At 41.1% G+C, this 24,289-nt stretch overlaps 2 protein-coding genes across 2 annotated transcripts in view; both read left to right on the top strand.

Annotated features, from left to right (window-relative positions):
• Window positions 1-876: 876 nt before the first annotated feature.
• LOC139289875 (double-strand-break repair protein rad21 homolog A-like) lies at window positions 877-8,629 on the top strand. Its single transcript, XM_070911536.1, has 14 exons — window positions 877-991; window positions 2,469-2,659; window positions 2,763-2,892; window positions 3,193-3,292; window positions 3,490-3,596; window positions 3,836-4,033; window positions 4,157-4,282; window positions 4,543-4,668; window positions 5,195-5,418; window positions 5,945-6,098; window positions 6,267-6,412; window positions 6,774-6,956; window positions 7,252-7,335; window positions 7,653-8,629. The coding sequence occupies exons 2-14, from the start codon at window positions 2,516-2,518 to the stop codon at window positions 7,842-7,844; spliced, it is 1,914 nt and encodes a 637-aa protein (XP_070767637.1). The 5' UTR covers window positions 877-991; window positions 2,469-2,515; the 3' UTR covers window positions 7,845-8,629.
• A 494-nt stretch (window positions 8,630-9,123) lies between these two features.
• Window positions 9,124-24,289, top strand: part of LOC139289948 (eukaryotic translation initiation factor 3 subunit H) — a 46,785-nt gene continuing 31,619 nt past the window's right edge. The window contains exons 1-2 of the mRNA XM_070911620.1: window positions 9,124-9,246; window positions 15,980-16,136. Coding sequence (XP_070767721.1) covers window positions 9,145-9,246; window positions 15,980-16,136 — 259 coding nt within the window. The 5' untranslated portion in view covers window positions 9,124-9,144. The remainder of the gene's footprint in view (window positions 9,247-15,979; window positions 16,137-24,289) is intronic.

Raw genomic sequence — 24,289 nt, 5'->3', positions numbered from 1 at the left:
ACCTATTTAGTGTTTCTTCTTACATTTTTCTTTAAATTTACTTTCATTGATGAATTAATCAATTAAACATAAATTTAATTAGTTATTCTTAGGCCTTTCTCCCAGCAGACCTTTTGATTTACCATAGCAGGAATGCACAGATGACCTAATAATGTTGATGTTGGCTCTGTTCTGTTTAAGTGTAAGCCATGCTAGCAAGACAGCATGTGTATTAACAGGGTCCTATAACTGAGACCCCTGAATGGAACGCAGAAATGAATGCTATTAATTGCACCTGTGCTTCCTGCTATGACATGTCAAAATGTCTGCTGGTATATTGGGAGATTGAGAGACACAGTTGGTTTTAGGTTGCTCTGTTGATGTACAGGAGTTGCAATAGGCCTGGGTCATAACCAGTGTTACAACATGGGAACAGTTGTTTTCAAAAGATTAGGGACCAGATGGGAGCAGAGTCGGCAGACAATCGCATCCACAATACAATACCATGAGTGCACACAGTTACTACTGCACTGTATTGGACACTGGGTAACCTCAGTGGGAAGTGAACCCCTAACAAAATTAAAATGTATATTATACAACTACAACAACAACAATGTAACATAAATAATAATAATAATAATAATAATCATACATTTATTGGATTCTCTATCATCTGCATGCGTACTTTGTAAAACATAACACACTGTATTTTAATAATCATATTTATTGATTTGTTATTCAAGCACCCTACATGTCCCTGGTAAGCACTGTGCCACAGCGCCCCCTATCTCCGCTTAGTGCTCACAGCGGGCTGTCTGTCAGAATTGGCCTCAGCAGACTCCTCCTCCGCCATTTTTGACTGTAAACATCCTGCCGATTTTAAAAGGACAGCGGTGAGCGGGAGGAAGGCGACTGGCGCCATCTTGGCTGTTTTAATGAGTACAACAGGGGAGCATTCGCTGGGAGAAATAACATAGTCATCATCAATTTCACTGTAAAAGGGGTACTGTCGGTAAGTGTGTTTGCAGCGGAAATATGTTCGCGTTATTATGTGTATTTTACGAGACGAAATAAGCATGCACGTTTGTATTTATTTGTTGCGGCCTTCACTGTACACGGAGCCGTTAGCCACCAGCTAACGATACAGTTGTGCTGGTAGAGGGAAAAAAGTATGAGCATGTTTTTATATGCGCCTCGTTCTTGTGTGCTTTACTTACTTTTCATGGGCGAGTTGAAATTTTGTCGCCATTTTAAAAAATACATAATTTTACTTATATGAAGTTACATCGATTTAAACACTTCTGCTTCACATGCACAGCTTACGATTTCATTGCTCCTTTTGTAGTTAGCTGGCGGCTAATTTAGTTCGTCCCACTTGATGGCGCCGACTATTTACTGGCGTTGACCAACCCCTTGGCGCTTTTAACGTTTATTAAGTGCATACATAGCCACGTACCGTTCACTTTTAGCTGACTTGTCTGACTGAAATTTACGAATTCACGATTCATTGAAGTAAAGTACGGGAAAAGTGTCGGTAACCATAGGCAGACATGTGCATTTCCAATATTTGCCTCCCTGACTGGGAAATAGGCGGAACTTGAATGAAGTAAGCGCTTGTTTTGATAAAATCTGCGCTGCGTTAGTATTTTACAACAATGAGTAACGTTAGCGGTTAAAGTTAATTAATTTAAGCATAACAAGAGACAAAACAGGCCTTCGATGGAGCTTTATCGATTTTAGGATTAATGTTATAAACTATGTTAGCCAGTAAGCCGCCGACAAGACTTGCGTTAGCTAAAGTTAGCGTACGTTACTATGAACAAGTTCCTTTGAGAGACAATAGACTCTCATTCTTGTCAAGTAATCCGCAGGCTAACGTTAATAGTAAATAGTACTAAATACCAACGTTATCTAATGTAGCTAAAACCACTCCTCATTGTTGGGAAAAGTTAGATAAACGTTTGTCATATTTGCAGTGTTGTTGCCTAACATGCCATAAAGGGAAACACGATTCCTAACTTGACATAGAAATGGTTCAATCTGTAAACCTGCTAGGTTTGCGTACTTTTTAAAAATCAGTTATAACGGCAGATGTTATAGCCTGGCTATTCTGATCAGTGTTGTAACAGCTGGATTTACCACTGGATTGCCGATATCCGGCTCTTGGCATTATTGAGCACGGTATTCAGTTTAAAAAAAGAGATGACTGGTCTTTTTCACAGTTTTGTTGAAAACATTAAAGTGTTGCATTGATTCTGTGCAGCATTCAAACTACATTTTCTGCAACTCTATTAACAAATTTGTCCAATATCATGAACTGTCAATCAAGAGGATAGTATTGCTGAAGTTTGCTGAAAATAACAAACACTTCTAAGGGATGGTACTGTGCTGCTAGTTTGTTTCTTGCATAGTGGTACTTTGTCATTTTTGTCCTGACCTTTTTAGAATGGCTTCTCCCTATACATAAACTAATCACTTGTGTCTTACAGGTAAACCATACCGCAGTGTGAGTGTGTGAGCCAGGGGAACCAGGGCAATGTTCTACGCCCACTTTGTCCTCAGCAAACGTGGGCCGCTGGCCAAGATCTGGCTAGCGGCCCACTGGGACAAGAAGCTGACCAAGGCTCATGTGTTTGAATGCAACTTGGAGAGCAGTGTGGAGAGCATCATCTCACCCAAGGTAACAAGACAAAAGTGCAGTCTCTGCACTCTGATGATCCTCTGCAGGCTTGACAAATGGCATTTTCCCCCCCCTAATTTTTTCTGGGCCTTTTTCCTCTTAGGTAAAGATGGCACTGCGTACATCAGGTCACTTGCTCCTTGGGGTGGTGAGAATCTACCATAGGAAGGCCAAGTACCTGCTTGCTGACTGCAATGAAGCCTTCATCAAGATCAAAATGGCTTTTAGACCAGGTAAGGAGAAATGATGAGCCAAATTACTACTGGAGCAAAGTACTTTCTGTATTTTTCTTAAAACTTTCCTCACTGAAACGGTGAAGACTTCAGTGGTTTTTCCATCTTTAACAAGCAGAGTTATGAGACTGTAAGGATGAAACACCTAGACATTTTCTGACTTTGTAATTGGTTTTCCCAAACAAAAACAATTTTCTGAACTGTTGCAGTGGTACTGACTCGGTATGGTTGCTCTTTGTGAGGCATAGGAGTGGAGTACAGTCGTATTATAACAACTTCACTACTTGTATCTGTGTTCAGGTGTGGTGGATCTACCTGAGGAAAACAGAGAGGCAGCCTACAATGCCATCACCTTACCTGAGGAGTTCCATGACTTTGACCAGCCACTTCCTGACCTTGAGTAAGTGCACTACATTTACTGTTCTCATTTCATCCCCTCATTTTTTGTCTTACACACTTTCATCAGTTGAAAGGTTGATTGGTCTGTATGGTGAGATCCTCGTTTCTGGCACTAGTACTGGCGTGGTTCAGTTTGTGTCATTCAAGCACCAACAGGTGTACGTGTCCCTGATGTCTTTTTTGTGTTTTATCAAACAGTGACATAGATGTGGCCCAGCAGTTCACCCTGAACCAGAGCAGAGTAGAGGAGATCACCATGAGGGAAGATGTTGGCAACCTCAACCTCCTGCAGGACAATGACTTTGGTATGACACTATCCATACTGATGTGTACACTCATGCTGTCCACTACATATGTATGAGTAGATATGGCCATTTCTATATAATTGTACATTTCAACATGCGCAAATCATACTGCCGAATAATTTTAGATGGCATAGATTATCATTACATTCTGTCAGAATATATCAATAGAATTGTTGTGTAAAACAAAAAAAAACTTCACATGTTCATATTGTATAACATCAACCTGCTGTACTCTTCAGCTGACTTTGGTATGGATGACCGAGAGATGATGCGTGATGCCAGCACGTTTGAGGAAGATATCATGCACGGTGCCACAGCCTCTAACCTTTTGCTGGAGGCTGAGCCTGGCCCAGCCAATCTCCCTGACAAGTCCAACCACATGGAGTATGATGACTTTGGGGACAGCTCCATGGCCAACAGTGATGGGGGAATGTTGGGTGAGCAGTTTTATGTATTTATTTTATCTCAGCATAGACTATATTAGAATACAGTACACTTTGTTCTGTGAGATATTTATGATTAAGTAATAAAGAATAATTGTCCTGTTTGTTATTTCCCAGTTGATAAGCTACTGAGCTCTGAAGACGGAGGTGGGATTTTTGATGACCCTCCAGCCATCACAGAAAGTGTCATGATGCCTCCAGACCATGGAGACGATGAGGACGACTTTGACAACCTCCAGTCACGTAAGTTCTTTTGCCTTTTTTGCAAAGCATATGAAACAGGAAATTCTGATTTATCTTATAAATTCTCTCCATTCATTTCTAATAGAATTACCATATTTCTATGAAGTACATTTAGAGAATAGTCTTAACTGCTTTTTTTAATTGAGTACACGTTGCAGAGATCAGCTGAAAAACTTGCTTAGTCATGTACCAATATAAGTGGAGTGCACATTGTGTCACAACTTGCCTGTTTAAAGGGAATTGCAATTTCTGTGTTGTAGCGGGTCCAGACAGCCCAGACTCTGGCCCAGCAGAGCCACTGCCAGCAATGGCTGATCAGACAGAACAGACCACTCTGGTTCACAATGAGGAGGAGGCCTTTGCCCTGGAGCCCATTGACATCACTGGTAAGACCCTCACCTTTCTGTAGCCTGTACTTAAAACATTTTGTTTTTTATATTTCTATTTTTGTATATACTACAGTCTTATTTCTTTCTTTTCTGCAGCACTTTTGTCAGTCTTTTCAAGGTATCCATTCTCTAGATCCTTCATTATTTGCTATTTTAAATTGTACTCGAGAGAGGCAGGAACTCAAAATGGTGCCACACAAATTTGCTAAAGGCCAGGATTGGCCAATATGACAATATATGTACTGAACACTGAGACAGTTTGTCAACCAGTAGAGATTTTGCTATACCTTTTCTACCAAGGTAGCTAACCCTTAAGTGTCTCTGGTTGTATTGAACAGTTGCAGCCAATGTTGCAAATGAATGAGCAGGACTGCAAAAAACTCAACAACACAGCACTGATATACAATTGATCTATGGAACGCTTAGCATTATTGGACAACCATAGCATATGAACTGAAACATTACTGCTAATGATAGTGAAGCAGTCATGAAGTTTTTTTGTTTGGTTTTTTTTTTTCTTCAGTGAAAGAGACCAAGGCCAAGCGTAAGAGGAAGCTGATTGTGGACAGTGTGAAGGAGCTGGACAGTAAGACCATCAGGGCCCAGCTGTCTGACTACTCTGACATTGTCACCACCCTGGACCTTGCCCCTCCCACCAAGAAGCTTATGATGTGGAAGGAGACTGGAGGAGTGGAGAAGCTTTTCTCTCTGCCTGCTCAACCCCTCTGGAATGCCAGGCTGCTCAAGGTGCATATATTTATATAAATATACATGTATTTGTGGATAGTTACGTACATGTGTCCACTTATAACTATGTGAGAACATATTAAAACTATCAGCCGTCTGCCTGAAATCACCCAGAAGCAATATTACCACTTGGAGAACAGCAATGAGAAAGCCACACCAGAGGTCTGATTCTCCAAGTAGCACTGTTAAATGGAAGAGCAGAGAGTAGATATATAATATTGTATGTTTCATTGGCATTCTGTTCAGGTTGTGGGGTTTAAAGTGAGAACAATGAAGGAACAGGAGGTGGAGGAAGTCATTGGTTGTGTCTGTCTCTTTTCCCTATCCTTTCACACCCACACGTTACCCCTCTAGAATACTGAATGGAAAATGTGTTGATGCATAATTTAGCAGACCTCTTCTCCTTTTGCCTGGCATCAGTCCTCACTAACAGTCCCTACATTTTTATTGTACTACTAAGTTAGTCTAAAGTTTGTATTTTTCTCATGAAACTTCCCACCAAGTTTAACTGTTAAATCTCTGTCAGATGTTCACACGCTGCCTGACGCCTCTGGTGCCAGACGAGCTGAGGAAGAGGAGAAAGGGTGGTGAAGCAGACAGTCTGGATGAGTTCCTCAAAGAGCTTGAGAACCCAGAGGTGCCTAGAGAGGAGGTCATGAGTCAGCACAGAGATGTTATTGGTAAGTCTTGCTGGAAGAGATGAGAGGAGGTCATATCCCAGTGCAGACATGTCATCAGTTGTGTGAGAGGCAAAGAGACTGAGACACCATCAGTTACTGAATAAGGCTGTATTCACTTTCACATTTCTTTTTACATTCTATTAACAATCTCCCTTATTCATCTCTCAGACCAGACTATCATGGAGGAGCCCAGTATGCTGGCAGCCTCTGCAATGGAGGGCAGCAGGACCACCCTGGATGAGACAGTCATGCCTCCACCGTCCACCCCCCGTGGTGTCAAACGCAAGACCCTCGACAAAGATGCCACCCTTCCTGTGAGAACTAAATGTTATTTTTCTTGTGTCAAAACAATGGAATTGTGATTGCATAATTTCTTCTGAGCATTTCATGTGGAGGTGGCCAAATGTAGAAGGCCTGTTAGAGGCCTTTAGAGTTGTAGAACCATACAATACATAACAAATAGGTTTGCACCGACAATGACATTGCTTGCATTTGATTATTTCATTTCAATCAGATCACATTGGTCTCACATCAGATGAGGATTTTTGTACTGTGAATTTTAAGCAGTAAACTTGGGGAATGCTTAACAAAATGGGAGAAACATGATTAATTTAGTTGACTGCGCTGTGTCCTAACTTGGTCCTAACTCTGGGGCTCCTGCTTTCCCTCTTTCAGATGGCTCCCTTGGAGCCGCAGCAGCAGGTGGCTGAACGCTCAGTCTTGTCTCAGAGGTTAGACATGCCTCAGGTGGATCTGCCCCTGGAGGAGGGCAGTCTCAACCTCACCCAGCTTGTCCCCGAGCTTGACCTGCTTGGTGACAAGGGCAAAGACAAGAAGGATGATAGCGATGAAGAGGAGGTGAGGGCGAAATAGTGGCTTTCTCTGGTACACTGGAAAATTGGAGTTTAGAGAAGTAACTTCATAGTGATACATTTTCTAAGTTTGATTAAAAACTGCTATAAAAGTGCTATAAGATAAATCACTAACAAGTAAAACAGAACAAAAACAAATGGCATAGCTTTTGGGTAAAATCCCTGGTAATACTCTAGTATTATTTAGCAGTTTATAGGAAATGCCTTTTATATGATTGTACGTGTGTTGCTGTATGAGCCTGGGCCAATTAATGCTGATGACTGTTGTCTATGGTCCTCAGGAAGAGGAAGGTCAGGCTGGAGACCAGGATCAGGAAGAGAAGAGATGGAACAAGAGAACCCAGCAGATGCTGCACGGTCTCCAGGTACAAAAAAGATGTGTTCAGATTATGTTAAACAGATTTGAAGTAGGCTGAAACAGTTGTCATAGTATTTGTTTTTAAAATTGTTATGTGTGCAGATTTCATTTTGGTTTGGTTTCACTTTTGTTTGTCACGTGCAGAATATTTTTTGCTGTATAGGTTTAAATCAGGAAAGCACTGTCACTCTTTTCTTGTTGTTTGTCCCACTCTTTTGATGGAAGGAGGTGAAAGATGAGCATCACTTGCGTGTTCTATTTGTTTGATCCTCCCTGGTCAAAAGAGAGAACTTGGACTGACACTTTGTGCTTCTGTCCCCATAGCGCGTCATGGCTAAGACTGGCGCAGACTCAATCAGCCTGCTTGAATTGTGCCGGAACAACAACAAGAAGCAGGCAGCTGCCAAGTTTTACAGTTTCCTGGTCCTCAAGAAGCAGCAAGCCATCGAGGTCACCCAGACTGAGCCCTACAGCGACATCATTGCCACCGCTGGACCAAGATTCCACCTTATTTAGACATTGAAAGAACAGACAAACACTCTGCTTGCAACAGACATACTTTTTTAATTACTCAACTTTTTTGCCTTTTTATTTTGTTTTCCTGTCAGCCCATTTTTTTTCTGGGGAAGGGGAGGGAGTAGTGGGGAAGGGGTTGGAAACTTTAAAAAAAAAAAAAAAAAAAAAAAAAGGATTTTACTGTACTACAGATGGAATCATGCAGTATTCATTTGATTCAAACGGAGTGAGGAAGAATGTTTAACAATATTTATAAAGCAACCTTTTTTCAGTCACCAATTTGTCAGCTTTGCTTCATTATGTTTTGTAAGTTAAATTTCCATTGTCTGCTCATTCCATAAATTTTGTACCATTGCCCCTCTCACACCTGAAATATGGCAGATTTTAGATAAAGAGCCCTGTATTTTCACATGGAATCCCATATTGACTCTGTACATGTTCTGGAAAGGTACTGTTTTATTGCTCAGAAGTGTAAACTTTCCCACCTTCTCCTTGTTGCACTTGTTCTTTCATTATAAACAAAATTAATCTGTCAAAAAAATTGGTAAATCTTACCTGGCATTAAATATCATGTTTCAGATGTATAATTCAGGCAGTTTATCAGTTATATGTAATATTTTTTGTACCTTTTTACGTTTATGCTTATAAACCTTTTTGCATTATGTAACTAGGTAATGTACTTGTTACAGTTAAGTTCAGTATCCCACCTTTTTAGTCTTCGGGGTAACTTCTAGTTGTGATACATCTGTAAAGATTTGAAATAAAGTGTTTTAAGTACTTGGTAACTGGATGTTATTTATTCATTTTGTTGTGCTGTTTTTGATAACTGTTTATAAAGCTAGATCTGAAGGATAACGTTACATTGAAGGAAACTGTAGTTGTACAAATAATTGCCAGTAATTTTAGAAAATACTTGTTATACCTTTCCAGTAGTAGTGGTAGTAGTAGTCCAGGTCCACCATGAATTCACGTAGTGAGGGAATAGATGAGTTTCGATTAGAGATAGTCTCTTCTTGCAGCCCAGCCAGCTATGGATTTGTGAAACACAAAATAAAACCAGATGAGTGTATTTAATACGAATTGTAGTATCTATCACTCGTGTTACTATGCCAATGTTCTAATTAATAAAAACTCCTACCCACAAAACAGCTTTTGATTTCTCGTAATCCACAATGGCCACAGCTGAAGGGGGAACTAGACACTTAGCCTTTGTTTCTATACAGACAGGAAAACGGATGCATTTTTACCGGAAACGCCCGTCACTGAACACTGTCCTTTTTCCGCGTGTGGCGGCTTCGAAATGGCTTCACGTAAAGACTCTGGTTCAGTACCTACCCCTGTGATGGCTTCTACGGGCGGCACGTTGGACTCCCCGGTGAAACAGATCCAGATTGAGGGACTGGTAAGTGTCTCTACGGTGTTGTGTAGCTGCGTATTTAATATCGACGACGGGCGGCAGGTAAATCGGTTCCCAAGTGTTACCAGATGCAAGTGCTAGCTAAAGTGTGAGCATCATCATGGCGGACAGATAATGTGAAGCGGTGCCCGGTTCAGTTTAATATCTTAACCGATGCCTGTAGTGCATCTTGGGTTATTAAATCCAATAGATGAACGTTACTGGCCAACAGAGATAATATTTGCTGTTTACAACCCCACAACTGATTATCAGGTTAATAATAGCTAGCTAACAGTGGCTAGCTGGTGTTTAGCTTTCAGAAAGCGTTACAGAGACGTTTAATTTTAAAACCAGGAATCCCTGGTTGTCTGTGTTAAGGGAGCACGATAGGATGATGGTGCTTTTTGCTTCCTTCTCACACAGGATTATTTTCCAGAAAATACGAATGTAAGTAGGAGCTATTTGTTAGCCTTGCTCATAATCGCAAGCATTATTTCTATACAGTAATGTTAGGCTACAGTGACTTTATTGTAGTAACTAGCTATAACAATATTTATTCATTCAGTATTCTGCCATAGTCGTCTGGTAAGGAATTTATCAATAAATGTCCTCAATTGCAGGCTTGAGGGTCTGTGTGCTTTCTTTGAAACATAATCTATAAAGTTTGGTTATTTAAAACCAACCGATGTGCTACTTTATTGGTCTCTGTACGGAAACAATCCTTAGATCAACAGGGTATGAATACAACAATGTGTTTGCAATGTTTGATTTAAAAACAAAAACAAAACAAAGGTAAAAAGCAGCAATAAATAGCTGATGTGCTTGTTCCATTCTCCATTGTGTCCTTACAGCACAGAGTAGCTCATTGTTCTTGTTCTCTGGTCTATTTTCACGTGGAAAGAAGGTTGCTTGTGAGGCTGTTCTTCAATTCCCCCCTGTGTTTTATACTTGACTTATGAAACCAGGTTTGGACTGATATTTCCCCTTTTTGGTGGCACTGCTGCCAGGGAGTGTATCTTAAAGTTTGCTTTGGGCAATTGGAAACAAATACACGCTTGATGCTTTTGTTTGTTGCTGTTTTATTACTTATTTGAACAGATCTTGTGTTTTACATTTGAATTGATTATTGCCTTTTTGTGTGACTAATCTCTGACCGTAAATTGTGAAACATTTTGAAATTCAACTTCAGACAACCTAAACATTGTAGTATTTTTAGTCTGTAGTACCTGTGTATAAACAGCAGAGGACAAACTTGCTTCATTGCCATGCACTGAAATCCCTCCTCCTCCTGCCCTAAACTGCACTGGACACAAAGCTCATTTGCCTGGTGTGCCTGAACGCAGTAGCAGGACTTTAACTTGCCAGCTGCTGCCTTCCTTTTATCTTGCTCATTAAAGCTGCCCTAGAGTCCTGGGCCCTAATTTCAAATCTAAATATTTCACCTCAATGTGTATTATTTAGACCTCTAATGAGATTTTCTTAATTCATTTTCTAAGCCTTATCAACCAAACATTTTAATCGCAGCAGTTAAATTAAAAATAGTCGAGAGCCGTTTAGTGTGTGACCTCATTTGGATTCAGTCTGTTGAAGGAAAGGTGTCTCTTTCAGGAGTTATGAAACACGTTTCACCTGAATGCATTGATATGCTGCAGTTGCTGCTGTGTTGCGTCATGACCCGTCTGTCAGAGGTTTAGCTGGAGGGTTGCCCACAGACAGCATCACCACTGCTGTGTAGTAGAATTGGATTGTTTCCCTGCTTTTGAAGAGGTTTCAGAGTTGATGTTGCCACAGGAGTGGAGTGCTGCACAGCAATGGGTTCCATTAAACACAAACTGAGATCACATAACTGCCTGTAAGTTTGAAAAAGACTATTCATTTATTCTGACGTCCAACGCGCGTCAGATACGGGTCTTATTCACGTACCATGAAAAAAGGAATAGTGAAGAGCACATTTTACAGGACATGGCATTGTGATTTGTGGTTTGAAAGCTCTGGGGGATGGAAAAGGCAGGAAATACAACAAAATCAGTTTAATTTTAACATTTCTTTTAACAGTGGCAGACATTTTCATTGAATATATGACTCAGTAAAACACTGTGCCAGAACAGTCTCTTCTTTCCCCCGAGGCTTTTCCGCTTGCTTCGGGTTCTAAGCCTGGGCTCGCCAGGATGGTGTTCACACTACATGATGTGACGCAGATCAGTGGTAACGCACCCGGACACAAGATATAACATACTACCCTGTGTAGAGACATATGCTACCATCTGTTCAGTACAGTTACTAACTACTGTGTTTGTTCTATCACTTCTTCATAATGCAGAATCTATAGTTTATGTTCACTTGGCATTTTAAAGTTGTAAATCCTTCAGATTTAGGTTAGGCTACTTGAGGTATCATCAAGTGTGGTTTAATACTACATCAGACACTCCTTGAACAGTCAAAAATACAACAGAAGAGCAACCTAGTATCTGTTTACAGCACAGCAAAGTTGAGCGCAAAACCGAAATGGATTCACTAAGGGATTTGAATAGTTTCTGTTTCATAACCAGATTCAACACTGAAATCAGATTTGATACTGGATTCATTTTGGATAAAATACTGTCAAAACCCAACTGCAATGCCTCACGAGAGGTAAAGCTGGTTAGAGCGGGTTGGGGGTTCGATCCCCGGCTGCCCCCTGAGCAAGACACTGAACCATAAGTTGCTCCCAATGGAGACCAGCACCTTGCATGGCAGCTCGGTCGCCATCGGTGTGTGAATGTGTGAATGAGACTTAGCTGTAAAGCGCTTTGGGAACCGTGAAGGTTGAAAAGCGCTATATAAGTGAGATCATTTACCATTTACCTACATTTTTTTAAAACTTAAAAATAAATGTAAGCGTAGATCCCTGACATTTTTTGAAAAGATCTCCTCAGGCCAAAGCTGGCAGATGAAGCTGGGAGGCTGTGGCGGTCTTCATCCATGGCTTCACCCAACAGATGACTCGCGCCACACAAAAGGGTTTTTCTCCGTCAAGTATATTACACCCAGCGTTGAGCGTGGAGTCTGTCTACACATCAGTGGTGCAAAAAGAAAACTCATTACGGGATCGTCTCTCTTGCTGTACTTTCTCATAACTTGAGCCCCGTTGTGGCGGGAATATGAGCCCTTTTGTGTGAGTGAGAGAGAAGATTTATGATAAGAATTAAAGGCAGCCAACTGGGGATTTGGGCCGCAATTGATTTTGCACAATTCAATTTTAAGCTTGTTGATTTATAATACGCTGTCCACATATCAATCTCGGGCCTCTCCACATGTTGGTGAGCTCACTGGGCTAGCTACTGGTGAGCTAGATCAATAAAACTGTGTGTGTGCAACAGTGCTGGAGAGGGTTAGCCTGTGTGCATGTATGTGTGTGAGCTTTCCAGGCTTTGCTTACAATACCTTATGGCATTTACTCAGCACCAGGAAGCCAGCCCAACAAATCCACTGAATCCTCAGCCCTTCCTTCCATCCCTTTCTTTTAGTGCCGACGCCTCTTCAGCCCCCCTCTTTAAAGCATTTCTGTAGATTCAGGAGTTTTCTTAAAGCCCTACTTTATTTATTTGACCTTCCTGGAGTAGTTTCTGACCAATTGTCCATGTCTCACCCCCTCCTTTTCCAGACGGATGCTATTTAAGTGTGTGATGAACAGATTGCCAAGAGTTAGATAGCTGAAAGCATTGTGTATCTGTGCTATCTGCTCTCACTGATGGAGGGAGACTAGAAAAGCTATTTGCTGGCAGAAAAAGGACCCTGAGCTCAAAGGGGCAGGGGCCAGGGGGCTTTGAAAAGCAGCCAGCGCTGCCAATTCTGAGGACTTCCACTGTAGCCCTCTTCTCCCCCACCATATCCCCCCCACTGTCATTGGTTCACTTGTCTGCTCTCCTGGCTCTCACCTGGTCCTTTCCTGCTCTCTTTGGTCATCATTTCCTTTATATTTCTGGTTTCTCATCTCTCACATTTTCCTGTTGCATTTCCTCTTTTCCTCCTTCCTTTTGCCCTGCCCCACCACTTTCCCCATTGAGTTCTCACTCTTACATTTTCTCACTCTTTTCACCCCCCTCCTCCCTGACCTATTGTTCAGACCTTCCTCCCCTCTCAGTCAGAAAAGCCATGGCAGGCAGGCAGGGAATGAGATTTGTTTTTCTCCCCACTCCACCCCACATCATCTCTCTTCTCCCGCCCCGAGCTCTTTTACTTGTTGCATGACAGGTCCAGCACTCTATTGAAATAAATCATCTCCCAAGACAGATGCATGTGTGTGTATGCACGTGTGTGCGTGAGCCAATGAGACGAGTAAGGGCTTCCTCATGGTGGTGATGGGTGTTTTGATGTGAGCATGGCCCCGGGACTACCACCCTGTTCTTGCATGTATGTGTGTGTATGTGTGTATTATTAATGCCTCTGGCTGTGACCTGCCCACACTGTTATCAGCGTGATTTATGCTCTCCCCCTCCACCCTGTGCTTTCAGCTTCTTGTCCTCTTCCCGTTCACTCAGACGCTCTGCTGTATTATCTGCTCCTTTGCATCGGCTGTTTTATGTTTGGTTTTTTTTTTCTTTTTTTTTCTGGTCAGTGTGTCTCACAACGTGTAGGTGTATGTGCGTTTTGTGTCCGTCAATGTGTGTGTAGAAGTAAGCCATAGCCCTTCCCTGCTGTCCTTGGGGTCGGTGACGCAGCGCTAAACCAGCTCCTCAATCATGTGGAGGCTTGTCCTATTGGCCCATTTTTATCTGGCATTAAAAATTAAACTCATACGATGATGCATGGACACCCTGTCCAGATGAAGCACGACGATGTGGGATATCAGACTACAAGTCCAAATATACCCTCCCACTGTATGAGGGTAGCATTTTTCTTCAAATTTCACTCGATTCAGGTTTTATTCTTTATGAGTGCCGCCTCTTCTCTCTCTCTAGTGTAAATTGCTAAGCTGTGCTGAATACTTCCTGGCCTTTTGTACGCACTCAAGATTGGTGACACACCAGTGTTGAAGCCTGCAGGTGGTGCTTACCACTCAACTTACCACTCAGCCACAGCCAGTGATTACCTGAGTAACTTGCACGAGAATTACCACTTAACAACGGTTTTTGGTAATTTGGTGGTTAGTGACCAGTGAAGAGTGCAGAATGGTGGCTGGGGATTTCTTATGCAATTTAGTATGGATGTGTGCTCCCAGTCAAACTGAAATTTGTGTCACTTTTTGTTTTGTGTAAGGACGTGAATTATAATGATGCTGCAGCTATTGTGTGTAATTTTTCAGTAGAAGACAAAACCATTTTTTTGACATATTTGTGGAGACCGTGTAAGCGTCAGGCCTCAGGGGGGTGGTTCCCTTGGAAGCAGTTGGCTGACATTTGAGAAGCTGGTTAGCCTAGCTTGCTAATGTTAGAAATTAACTTAAATTTCTTCCATTCTGTTTTGACACAAGGCAGAACAAACATCAAGGATGTATACCTATTTAGCAAAAATTTACTTCAGTCCGCTTCTTTCTTCGTGTCCCTGACAGACACCTCCAGTGCTGTTGGACACTAGGCAGGCAATGCTACATAATTGTGGCTAAAAGCAATGCATGTTTTTGTTTTGCTTTATTTCAGTGAAAGATGTGGAGTAGGAGTTACTTTATAATAGGTTTCCAGAGTGGAGGTGGTGAACCAGCCAAGGGTGGGCTGAACCATGTAAGCATTAGCACCCATAAAGGCTGCACACAGGCAAAAGATGTGTGCTTATTTCTAGGAAAAATACATTTTTCCAATGCAGTTCAGCAGTATTTATGTGCCTGCACACCTAGCACATTCACTACATCACTATTCTGTGAGCTGAATGTGTGCTACCAGATACTGAGACCAAACTCTTTACATGTTTGTGATGCCAAGAAGTATTTCACAATTCAAATGGTCAGAATACATCTTCTGTACCATAGAGAATTGTGTGTGTTGGGTGAGAAAGCCTCCCACTGCACAAAACACAAGTTCAGAGTAGTGAAACAGCTAGCAATCACTTGAACAACTAAATTATTCATATTTTCATTATTTTGATTATCCAGTATGTTGTGGTAGTATTTACTATGGCCTGAAGTCACAATAAAGCTGTGTAATGTGTTAAGGAAAGTAAACTCATGATGAAAATACGTGAAAAGAAAGTTTCTTCATTAAGTATATTCACATCAGGGCATATAATGTTTTTTTTAACAAGTTCTAAATCAACATTATTATCTTGCAATGCTTTTCTTATAATACAGTTTTAATGCACACTGGAAGAAAAGCCATATTATTTTAGTCTACATTTTTTCCCACTGGGATTAATTAAATAGTTTAATGTATTTGTACTGTGATAAAACATAACGTGTAAAAGAACAGAGAAAGGAATGTAGCAAATCTGCAGCAAGAGGGATGAAAAAACCCAAGCTGCTTGTTAAAAAACATCTCAACCAAACTAACTCCAACACAAACTGAGCACAAATCAACATGATGAGCAGAAACACAATTGAATTGGATACCATAAATCAAAGGATGATAAAATACAATAACAAGAAATGCTGTAACAGCCACAAAATGCACAAACTATGGGCACGATAAATAAATTAGCCCCGGTTCAGAAAATGAAATCATTTTTCAGAAAGTGTTATTGAAAGGAGGGTAAAGCCTCCTTTCCTCCCTCTCTACCTCTATTCTGCTGCGGTGCTTTGATACAGTGATTGCCCTTTCTGTTTTCACAGGTGGTGCTGAAGATTATCAAGCACTACCAGGAAGAGGGCCAGGGCAGCGAGGTGGTTCAGGGCGTCCTGCTGGGCCTGGTAGTTGACGATCGGCTGGAGATCACCAACTGCTTCCCCTTCCCCCAGCACACAGAGGATGATGCAGACTTTGATGAAGGTAACCCAGAGCAGTGTTTTTCCTCTCTGTTTGTTCTATCGATCCTATCCCGCAGCTGGAAAAATGCACACACCCACATACAAAGTAACATCACAACAGAGCCTGACATTAATACATGTTAAGAAGCAAATGCCAGTAAACCTTGTGTTTAGTGCATGGAGTGGGGGGGTCTACTGTGACGATAATGTTTGAATGATCCAGTAACAAGGAGGCTTTGGTCTTTACTTGTTCTCAAATGTTGAAACTCCACTAAAGATTGCCTTTTGTTGTAATTTAAATTCTACTGAATGCTGTGATGAATTGCAAATTTGGATGAACAAGTTTTTAATTAGCACTGAGCGCTTGAGTTGACATACCAAATGGCACTGAAAATATTAAGTTGGAACATTTCTGTGGAAAAGTTTGTATTGTTTTGGTTGTAGTCAGTTGGTATTATTTCATTTGACCATGTCCTTGACAGATGAGCTGCAACGTGAATTTCAGACATTGTGTCAAACTAATTCATTAAAAAAGCAATAAAAGTACAGAAGCAACTGGTCCTTGAATCCTACTGGACCTGGTCCTTGAAATACCACAAAACTGATTACCGCCAACCCCCAAACTAAGAGTTTGACAGCTAATTGCGTAAGTTCACACAATATGTTTTTGAGAGAGAGACTGGGGATCACCATTCTTAGCCCACTGAAATGCCACAAGCCTTAAAGAAACAACAGATTCTCAAGGCTACGAGCCAGGTACAGTCATATCAACAGCTCACTGAATGTTGGTGTGTGTTTTCTTGGAGGTGTGAACGTAAGATGTGCCCAGGCACAGCGTTAAGGACAATGTTGACTTTTAACTAGGCTAAATAGGTGCTGGGGTTGATGTGCGAGGGCAGTGGTGCAGGGATGGAATGGCTCCTTTGTTTGTGTTACAGGTGGGTGGTGCGAACGTGCACAGGATTTGATTTAGTCTTTATTCGCACATGTACACTTTTTCTTTCCCCTCCCACCTCCAGTCAGCTTTCGAATCAAAGGATGCCATGTCCTCTGACCTCAGCCCTTCTCCTATCAAGCCTTGTTGTTACCCGCTCCTTGTTACCGCTACAAGTCAGGCTGAAGGATGGGAAGGTGAGCAGATGCAGCAAACTGAGAAAATCCTGCTCTAACAGGCCTCCCCTGCTAACGAGCAACTGTCTAAAATTCTGCTAGATACACAAGCGCCAATGGTGGCTAAAGGTCGTTAGTGTCAGGAACAGCTCACTCTGTCTGTGTGTGTGTGTGTCATGGCTTGTTGTATTGTTGACTTTTGATGCGCTGGATTTTCCGTCTGTCACTCCCTTTAAGTTAACAAGGGCTTCAGTGAGTAGCGCCTTACCATGAACCCGTAGAAAATTTACAGAGCTACAACAGATGTCCTCGCAACAGACTTCAGGTTATCTGTCACCAAATTCAAAATGGAGATGGTGTTGGGAATCATTCATTGTGTGTGTGTGTGTGTGTGTGTGTGTGTGTGTGTGTGTGTGTGAGAAATTGTTTTGAATTGAGAACAGCACAACATAAAGTAGATGACTCTGTAGACTGCAGAATGCTCCAGTCTCTGCTTACAAAGCTTACTTAAGCTATTATCTACTAAATCACAGCTATGGAAAGAGAATTACTTAGTGAAGTGAAATGATGAGAAACATGGAAAATAGATTTTTATGTCTGTACATTTGGTCATTTTGTTCCCATACTTCAGGCTGAATTGTCTACCCACGCACACAGCTGACCAGCAAGACCACTTCTCTCTCTCTCTCTCTCTCTCTCTCTCTCTCTCTCTCTCTCTCTCTCTCTGACATCAAATAAAATAGCTTTCAATTATTGCCTTTTAAATTAGGTGGAGTTGCAGTAGAGGCTGGTGTTCTTTGGAAGTATTTGCTCACACTTCCATTGTTGTTACTAGTGCCTGGTCCACAGCTTCTGGGAGTAATGTTTCAATCAGCTCTTCATTATTCTGTAACATGCAACCTTTTCTTCTGGAAGTGGATGGCCTGAAGTAGGCAGCCTATATGATTGGGAAACTTTGCAAGAGAGGGGAGGCTCAGACACACACACACACACACACACACATTGTTACACCACATACTCGTATACACTCCAGAGGCACAGGAGGATATTTGGCCAAATTGTTTTTGACAGTTGTATAAATTTTTGATGAATTTCTCTTGGATCAGTGTTTTTGTCTCACTGTAGCCCTATCTCTGACTATTGTATTGACTTTCTGATACATATCAGTTAATCGTTACACCTTAGATAAAGCTTGAGAAAGACTCTAGAAAGACTCAGCAGAGCGACACGCACTCTCTTCACCTCCAATCAGGCACTCTAGACATGTTTAACTTCCAAGGTCTGCATTTGTGGCTATATCTCGCTGTGCTGTGTTTTGTTTGCCTGAAACAGTGGTGTGTGTGTGTGTGTGTGTGTGTGTGTGTGTGTGTGTGTGTGTACCTGAATCATCCTACACTGACTCATTGCCTGCTAGAGGCCCCTCAGATCAGAATTACTCCTCCAATCTATCTCTAAAGGAAAGATGGACAGGATTGGCAGCTACGTGACTGTGTGCTTTTTGTGTGTGTGTGTGTGTGTGTGTGTGTTTGAGAGCAAGCACGTCTGTGTGCGTCTGCTATGCTGCTTTTTCATCAACAGGTGCCAGTGTGGAGCTGTACTTGCAGGACAGTCAGTGGCAGCAAATGTGACCAATATGAGTGAGAAAAAGATAGAGAAAGGGAGTAATCGAGCGCGCAGCAGAATCAGCCTCAGATAAAACCTTGGCTGAATCCCAACCCTCCTATTTCCCATGTCCTTGCATACTCTGTCCTTGTATCATTGACAAAATGTATGGAGAGAGATATGTAAAACTGCAGGCACTTATTCTCCAGGCATTGTGCACTAGAGGCACACAAGTAGCATGTTAATAATGTGCTCTTTTGTTGTGGTATCTGCAATAATACAAAGAAGAGGTATCCTGGTACAAAGAGATTATTAGGGACGACGGCATACAGGAAAATTGCATCCCTTGACACACTCACATGAAAACACACCCACTGTGATTTTCCAGATTCAGGAGAGGTGTTTATCAGTTGCAAAAAACAAAAACGATTTGTTACATGAAAGAAGAATTGTAGTTTTCAGATGCCTAAAGCTACTATATTAAGCAATAGTTTGATATTAACATAAAATCTTTGACTGAGGGTGTTGGTAGTACTGCAGATCACACTGAAAATCAACACCTAACGCTGCAGCTTTCAGCTCATTGCTTGAGTGTGCCGGTCCATATGGTTGACTCCTTATGGCTCTTACCGACCTCTGCACTCTGTCAACACATAGTGTATGTTTTTTGAAAATGTCACTGCACTTCCAACTTTTGACAGTGTGTGGGCGTTTATTTTTTTCTGGTTTCATTCTTGAATGTTCTGCAATGCACCTGTCTATTCTTATACAGGTTTACAATGATTTGTTTTTAATTTTTTATACTCTCACCAACCACTGTCATTAAAAAACAAAAACTGTGGGCAGCCCCTCCCCTGCACAAAGTTTAAGGCCCAGTTCCAAATAGCATAGAAATGATGCAAGTGGCTGGAAAGAAGAGCCCAATATCTATCTAGCCTCAGAGATCCAGATATTTTTCATTGGAGGTGGACTAGGTAAATTATGACAACTAGACCATGAATCATGACCCTGGAAACTAATCCCAAGGTATGATAACTGTTGTTTCTATTTATGGGATATATTTTGGTTAAATCTGACTTAACAAAAAAACAAATCGTTAATTTCAGTTGGTTAAACAACAAGTCAAGTGTGTCTCAGTGCAATTCACAGGCTTATATAACATGATTGGGTTGCCTGTTTGACTCGTAAAGAGGGATTATATCAACCTAACCATTGCTCAATACTGCTTTTGGTAAGTATGTTTGATATTCAGCCCATGTCACTAGTATTCAGCAGCAGCAGGAGGAGATATCCTGAAGGTAGAACAAAATTAGCCTGCTCTTCTCCCTTCTACCCCCCCCCCCCTTTCCTCTAACTCACTGCAGGTAAGAGCTACCGCCACCCTTCTCTCTGACCATTTCCCTTCTTTCTTTCTTGGCAATTGACTCTGCTTCCTTCCTTCAGTACTTTTCTTCATCCCCTCTTTATTCTTTGTCTTCCTATGTTCTGTACCAAATTGTCCACATCTACCCCCGAATCCCCCTACCGTCACCTCTACAGCCATTGGAGGATTAATAAAGCAACTCACTGTTGGAGAGAGAAATTATATAAGCACTCAACCGATGGCCTGTTGGGGTAATTAAGTCCCTGAAATGACACGTTCATTTTATGAAAATTGTGTACTTCGATAACCAGGAATAGCTATGCATTTTCTTTTTGGGAGGAAAGCAGTGCTTTGATGCCAACGCAAAAAAAATGAATATTTGGAGTAGTTATTGTGCCTCTGCTTTGAGGGAATGCCCCCACTAGCGTGAAGGTAACCACATTAACAAAATATATTGATGGCAGTGCTTGACTTAATATAAAGATGAAATTGCATGTATGTCTGTGTACATATGTGTATGGGTTTTTTCCCCCTTGAAAGTAATTATTTTTAATCGCAGACTACTTGTGTCATGCTTCACATTGGCCCAGAAGATGGGAACAGTTGTCACACTGGTGAAACAAACAAGTTTTGCAAAGTGTCCTGTTTTCAGTAATTAGAGATGCGTTTTTGCGGGTAGGCCCCTCAGTCAACACATGATGGTCTTTTCTTGGCCAAGGAGCGTCTCATTTGGACATTTGACATGACAACATATAACAAGGTTGTATCTATTCCAGTCCTAACAAGACACTTAATTAAAAAGAGCATGGAAAGTTACTCTTGATGTATAAACAACCTGTAGTCATTAATGAGGTTGATTTTGCTGATTGGCACCCTCTTTTCAGTTTGTTATTTGTTGTTTATGTGACTCCTGCTGTCACTGTTTGAATTACTTAGCAAACCAATTAGCCACACAACTTCAGGTTGAAGTGAATATGATTGGACTGTGAGATAGAGAAAATGCCTCCCTGCGAGGGAAATCTGGCTGCTGAGACTAAAGCATTAAAGGAACTGAAAGACTAGAGAAGTCCTTCCAACATTCCCCGAGACTCTTCTTTTTTTCATGGACCTTCTTAAAAGGATTTAGTATCATAAACACAGTTGTGTCTCATCAGGGACACAGAATGTTGATAACATGTCAGTAGTTGCTATCATGTTCACATTTAGTGATTTCACGAGTGATTTCAGTCATTTTTTTAGTGAAACGGTACCAGACCACAAATGTGTTGAAGTTTATAAAACCTCTTTTTAGAAGTGTCTGCAATACCTCATATGTGTGTGTCTGTGTTCTTGAAACTTCCTAAGGACCTCAAAAAGGCTCAATTTGGAGGCACACCCATGTTACATCCCCACGTGTTTTTCCTTATTTTGCCTGATTAGACCTAACCCTTCTCAGGACTGTGTGGGTGTGTGTAAGCTGTGCTTGATTGACATATTCCAGACTCGCTGGTTAGCTTTGTTGCATATTTCAGGAAAATTGCATTTTCACCATTTATATTACCATGCATATTATGGTGTCCTCACGTCAGTCCCAGCAAAGCTTCACTCAACCTCAACCTGAGCAGAGACCTAATCAAACTTTACTTACTTCATTTACTCTTAATTAGCTTATTTAACAACTTTGGGGGAAAGTGGCATGTACAACCTTCCTGCAACCTGTTAAGTCTTGCTTTAGGGTAATGTTTCACGCTTGCTTGTAGAATACGACAAGTCTAGAAATATTCTTATGTTGTCTTACATGCAGTGTATGATAATGATATAGCTCTAAAGATTTTCAGTTGAATTCAAGTCTGGGGGATCATTGTTTTGTTGCCACATCCAACCTTTTTCCAGCCCCTGTCTATTTGCCATTAGGTTCTAGGATTTGTTGAGTTAATTCGTCCTTCCCTCTGAACAGTATACCTCTCTCAAAGCAGACATTCCAACTTGTCAAACACAGGTGTAAGTAATAACATTAATCGTGGCTGCATTCCATTTACAGGTGTTTACAGTTTTGCGTACTGACTCACTGGTGTGGTGTACTGGAACCTAAATGGAACAGAGCACTTGTTAATCTTATTAGTTACACCTGGGCTTTTTGTGCTGTGACAAGTCAAAATGTGTGCTGTGAGAAAGGTCGGTACCTTCTATGCCTCTGGCTGCCACACAACTGCAAAGCATAATATATCCACTGCAATGTTTAACGGTTTGCAAGGTGTTTTTTCCAAATGCGTCTTTCTTTTTATGCCAGCCATACATTTTGTGATTGTGGCCAAAGTACAGGTTTTTTTTCATCAGTGTGAAGCACTTTACTCAAAAAAGCCTCTTCTTGGGCCAAGATTTGTGCATCGTACTGGAGACCAGAGTGCCGTCTGGTGGCCCAACAATGTAGATCATGTTAGTGCAAGCAACATAGTATTAGGAGTGTGCAATCTGGCAGAACATGTTTACATATCATGTAATGACAATATTTATCACAATATTTAAATGTACTATATACTCGGTCCTTTTTTAAAATGCTTTCTTCTTTCATAGTGAAAAGAACTAGATGGCAGAAAAATATATCTCTTCTGTCTTTGATGCAATAAACACTCCTTTAGCTGAAAGAAAATGGTCTGGCCATTCATATATCTCTGTAAAGCTGTAAAGGGTCAGCTGTATCAAGCTAAAATGTGTGACAGTAGTGAGTGTTAGGGAGGTGAAGCAGGTCCCTCAAGCTATTGACAGACAAAATAACGTCAAGTACACGTTCCTAATAGCGATTCTCGTACTTGTACTTGTGTTGACTGATCTGTCATTCTTCGGACTACTCTTAAAGACGGTAATAGGCATGAGCTTTTTATGTTAGAAATCACAAAAGCAGTTCTCTGGGTAGAAAGGTCTCTACATAACTGTAGAAGTAATACAAATTAAACATTTCTTTATTTTATTATTTTCTACGACATAGCCTATGTTTGCAGTATTTAGCAGACAAAGGCTATTGCCATCAGCCTGGCTATGCTAGTTGCCTTACATTTGCTAGCCAGCGATGTTACCAATACTTAAGCTACTGTCAGAGTCCTGCTCTTCTCCCAACCCACCTCTTTTCCAGACAACATTTTAAAAGATCTCTACTGAATGTCTTCCTTGTGAGAAATACCCAAATATAAGATAGAGATAAGATAGATAGATTAATTAAAATTAATATTAGCAGGCTAACTCAACTAGCTTGCAAACATTAGCTAGCAGGACTGTTACACTGTCTGCAAAAAGGACAGAGCACACTACCTAGCAGGCACATTTAAATATCTGCCTCAAACATGTGTTAAGTTAATTAAACACAGCTTCCCCTTGTCTATGTCGTAGTGGTGCTAGTATGGTAGAGGGAAAATGGAGCACTTGATAGAGGGAGCTCATATTTAGCATTGTGGAAATCTTCAACTCTGCTTTGACTGTGGTAGGAAAGCTGCGCCATCTGCTTCAGATTCCTTTGGCTCTTCTCCATCCATCATTGTCCATCCAATGGTCCTTGACACCTCCACTGAATATTCTCCTCTTGAGATTTTAGATGATTGCAGTCTCCTTGCCTTCCCTTTATCCTCCCCACCCTTCATTTTCTTGTGGCCCCTTTGCTGTACAGCAGATGCTTTCATTATTTATAAACTAGCCACCTTGCTCTTTGTGAAATCAAACCAATACCATATCATACCAAATTTGAAATGGACTCAAAGCCAGACTGAACTATACTACTAGACTATACTATACGATACTATACTATATATAAGAGTTAACTTGTGCCCATGCTCCAGCAGTGTTTTGCTGCATGGATAGCTCAAAGGTGCTCATCAATATATGTTGGATTTGAATCGTGCCTTACAGGTTAATTATTGTTCAATTCCAGAGAAGGGAGACCATTAAAATTGGCAAAATAAAATGACAAATATCGCTCAAAAAACAACCAGCGATGGACTCAACCCTATTGGGAACCAACGTATTGTTTATGTGAATTTTGTAATAAGTTTGTTTGCTTTTAATAATTTGCTGCTGCTGAATGAAAAGGCAATATTCTTTTTATAAAATTGTTTTTGTGGAGTGGAGCACCT

This window comes from Enoplosus armatus, chromosome 9 (assembly GCF_043641665.1).
Source record: "Enoplosus armatus isolate fEnoArm2 chromosome 9, fEnoArm2.hap1, whole genome shotgun sequence".
Lineage (NCBI taxonomy): Eukaryota > Metazoa > Chordata > Actinopteri > Centrarchiformes > Enoplosidae > Enoplosus > Enoplosus armatus.
Note: the sequence above shows the minus strand (reverse complement) of the source record. Positions and strands in the feature narration are given on the sequence as shown.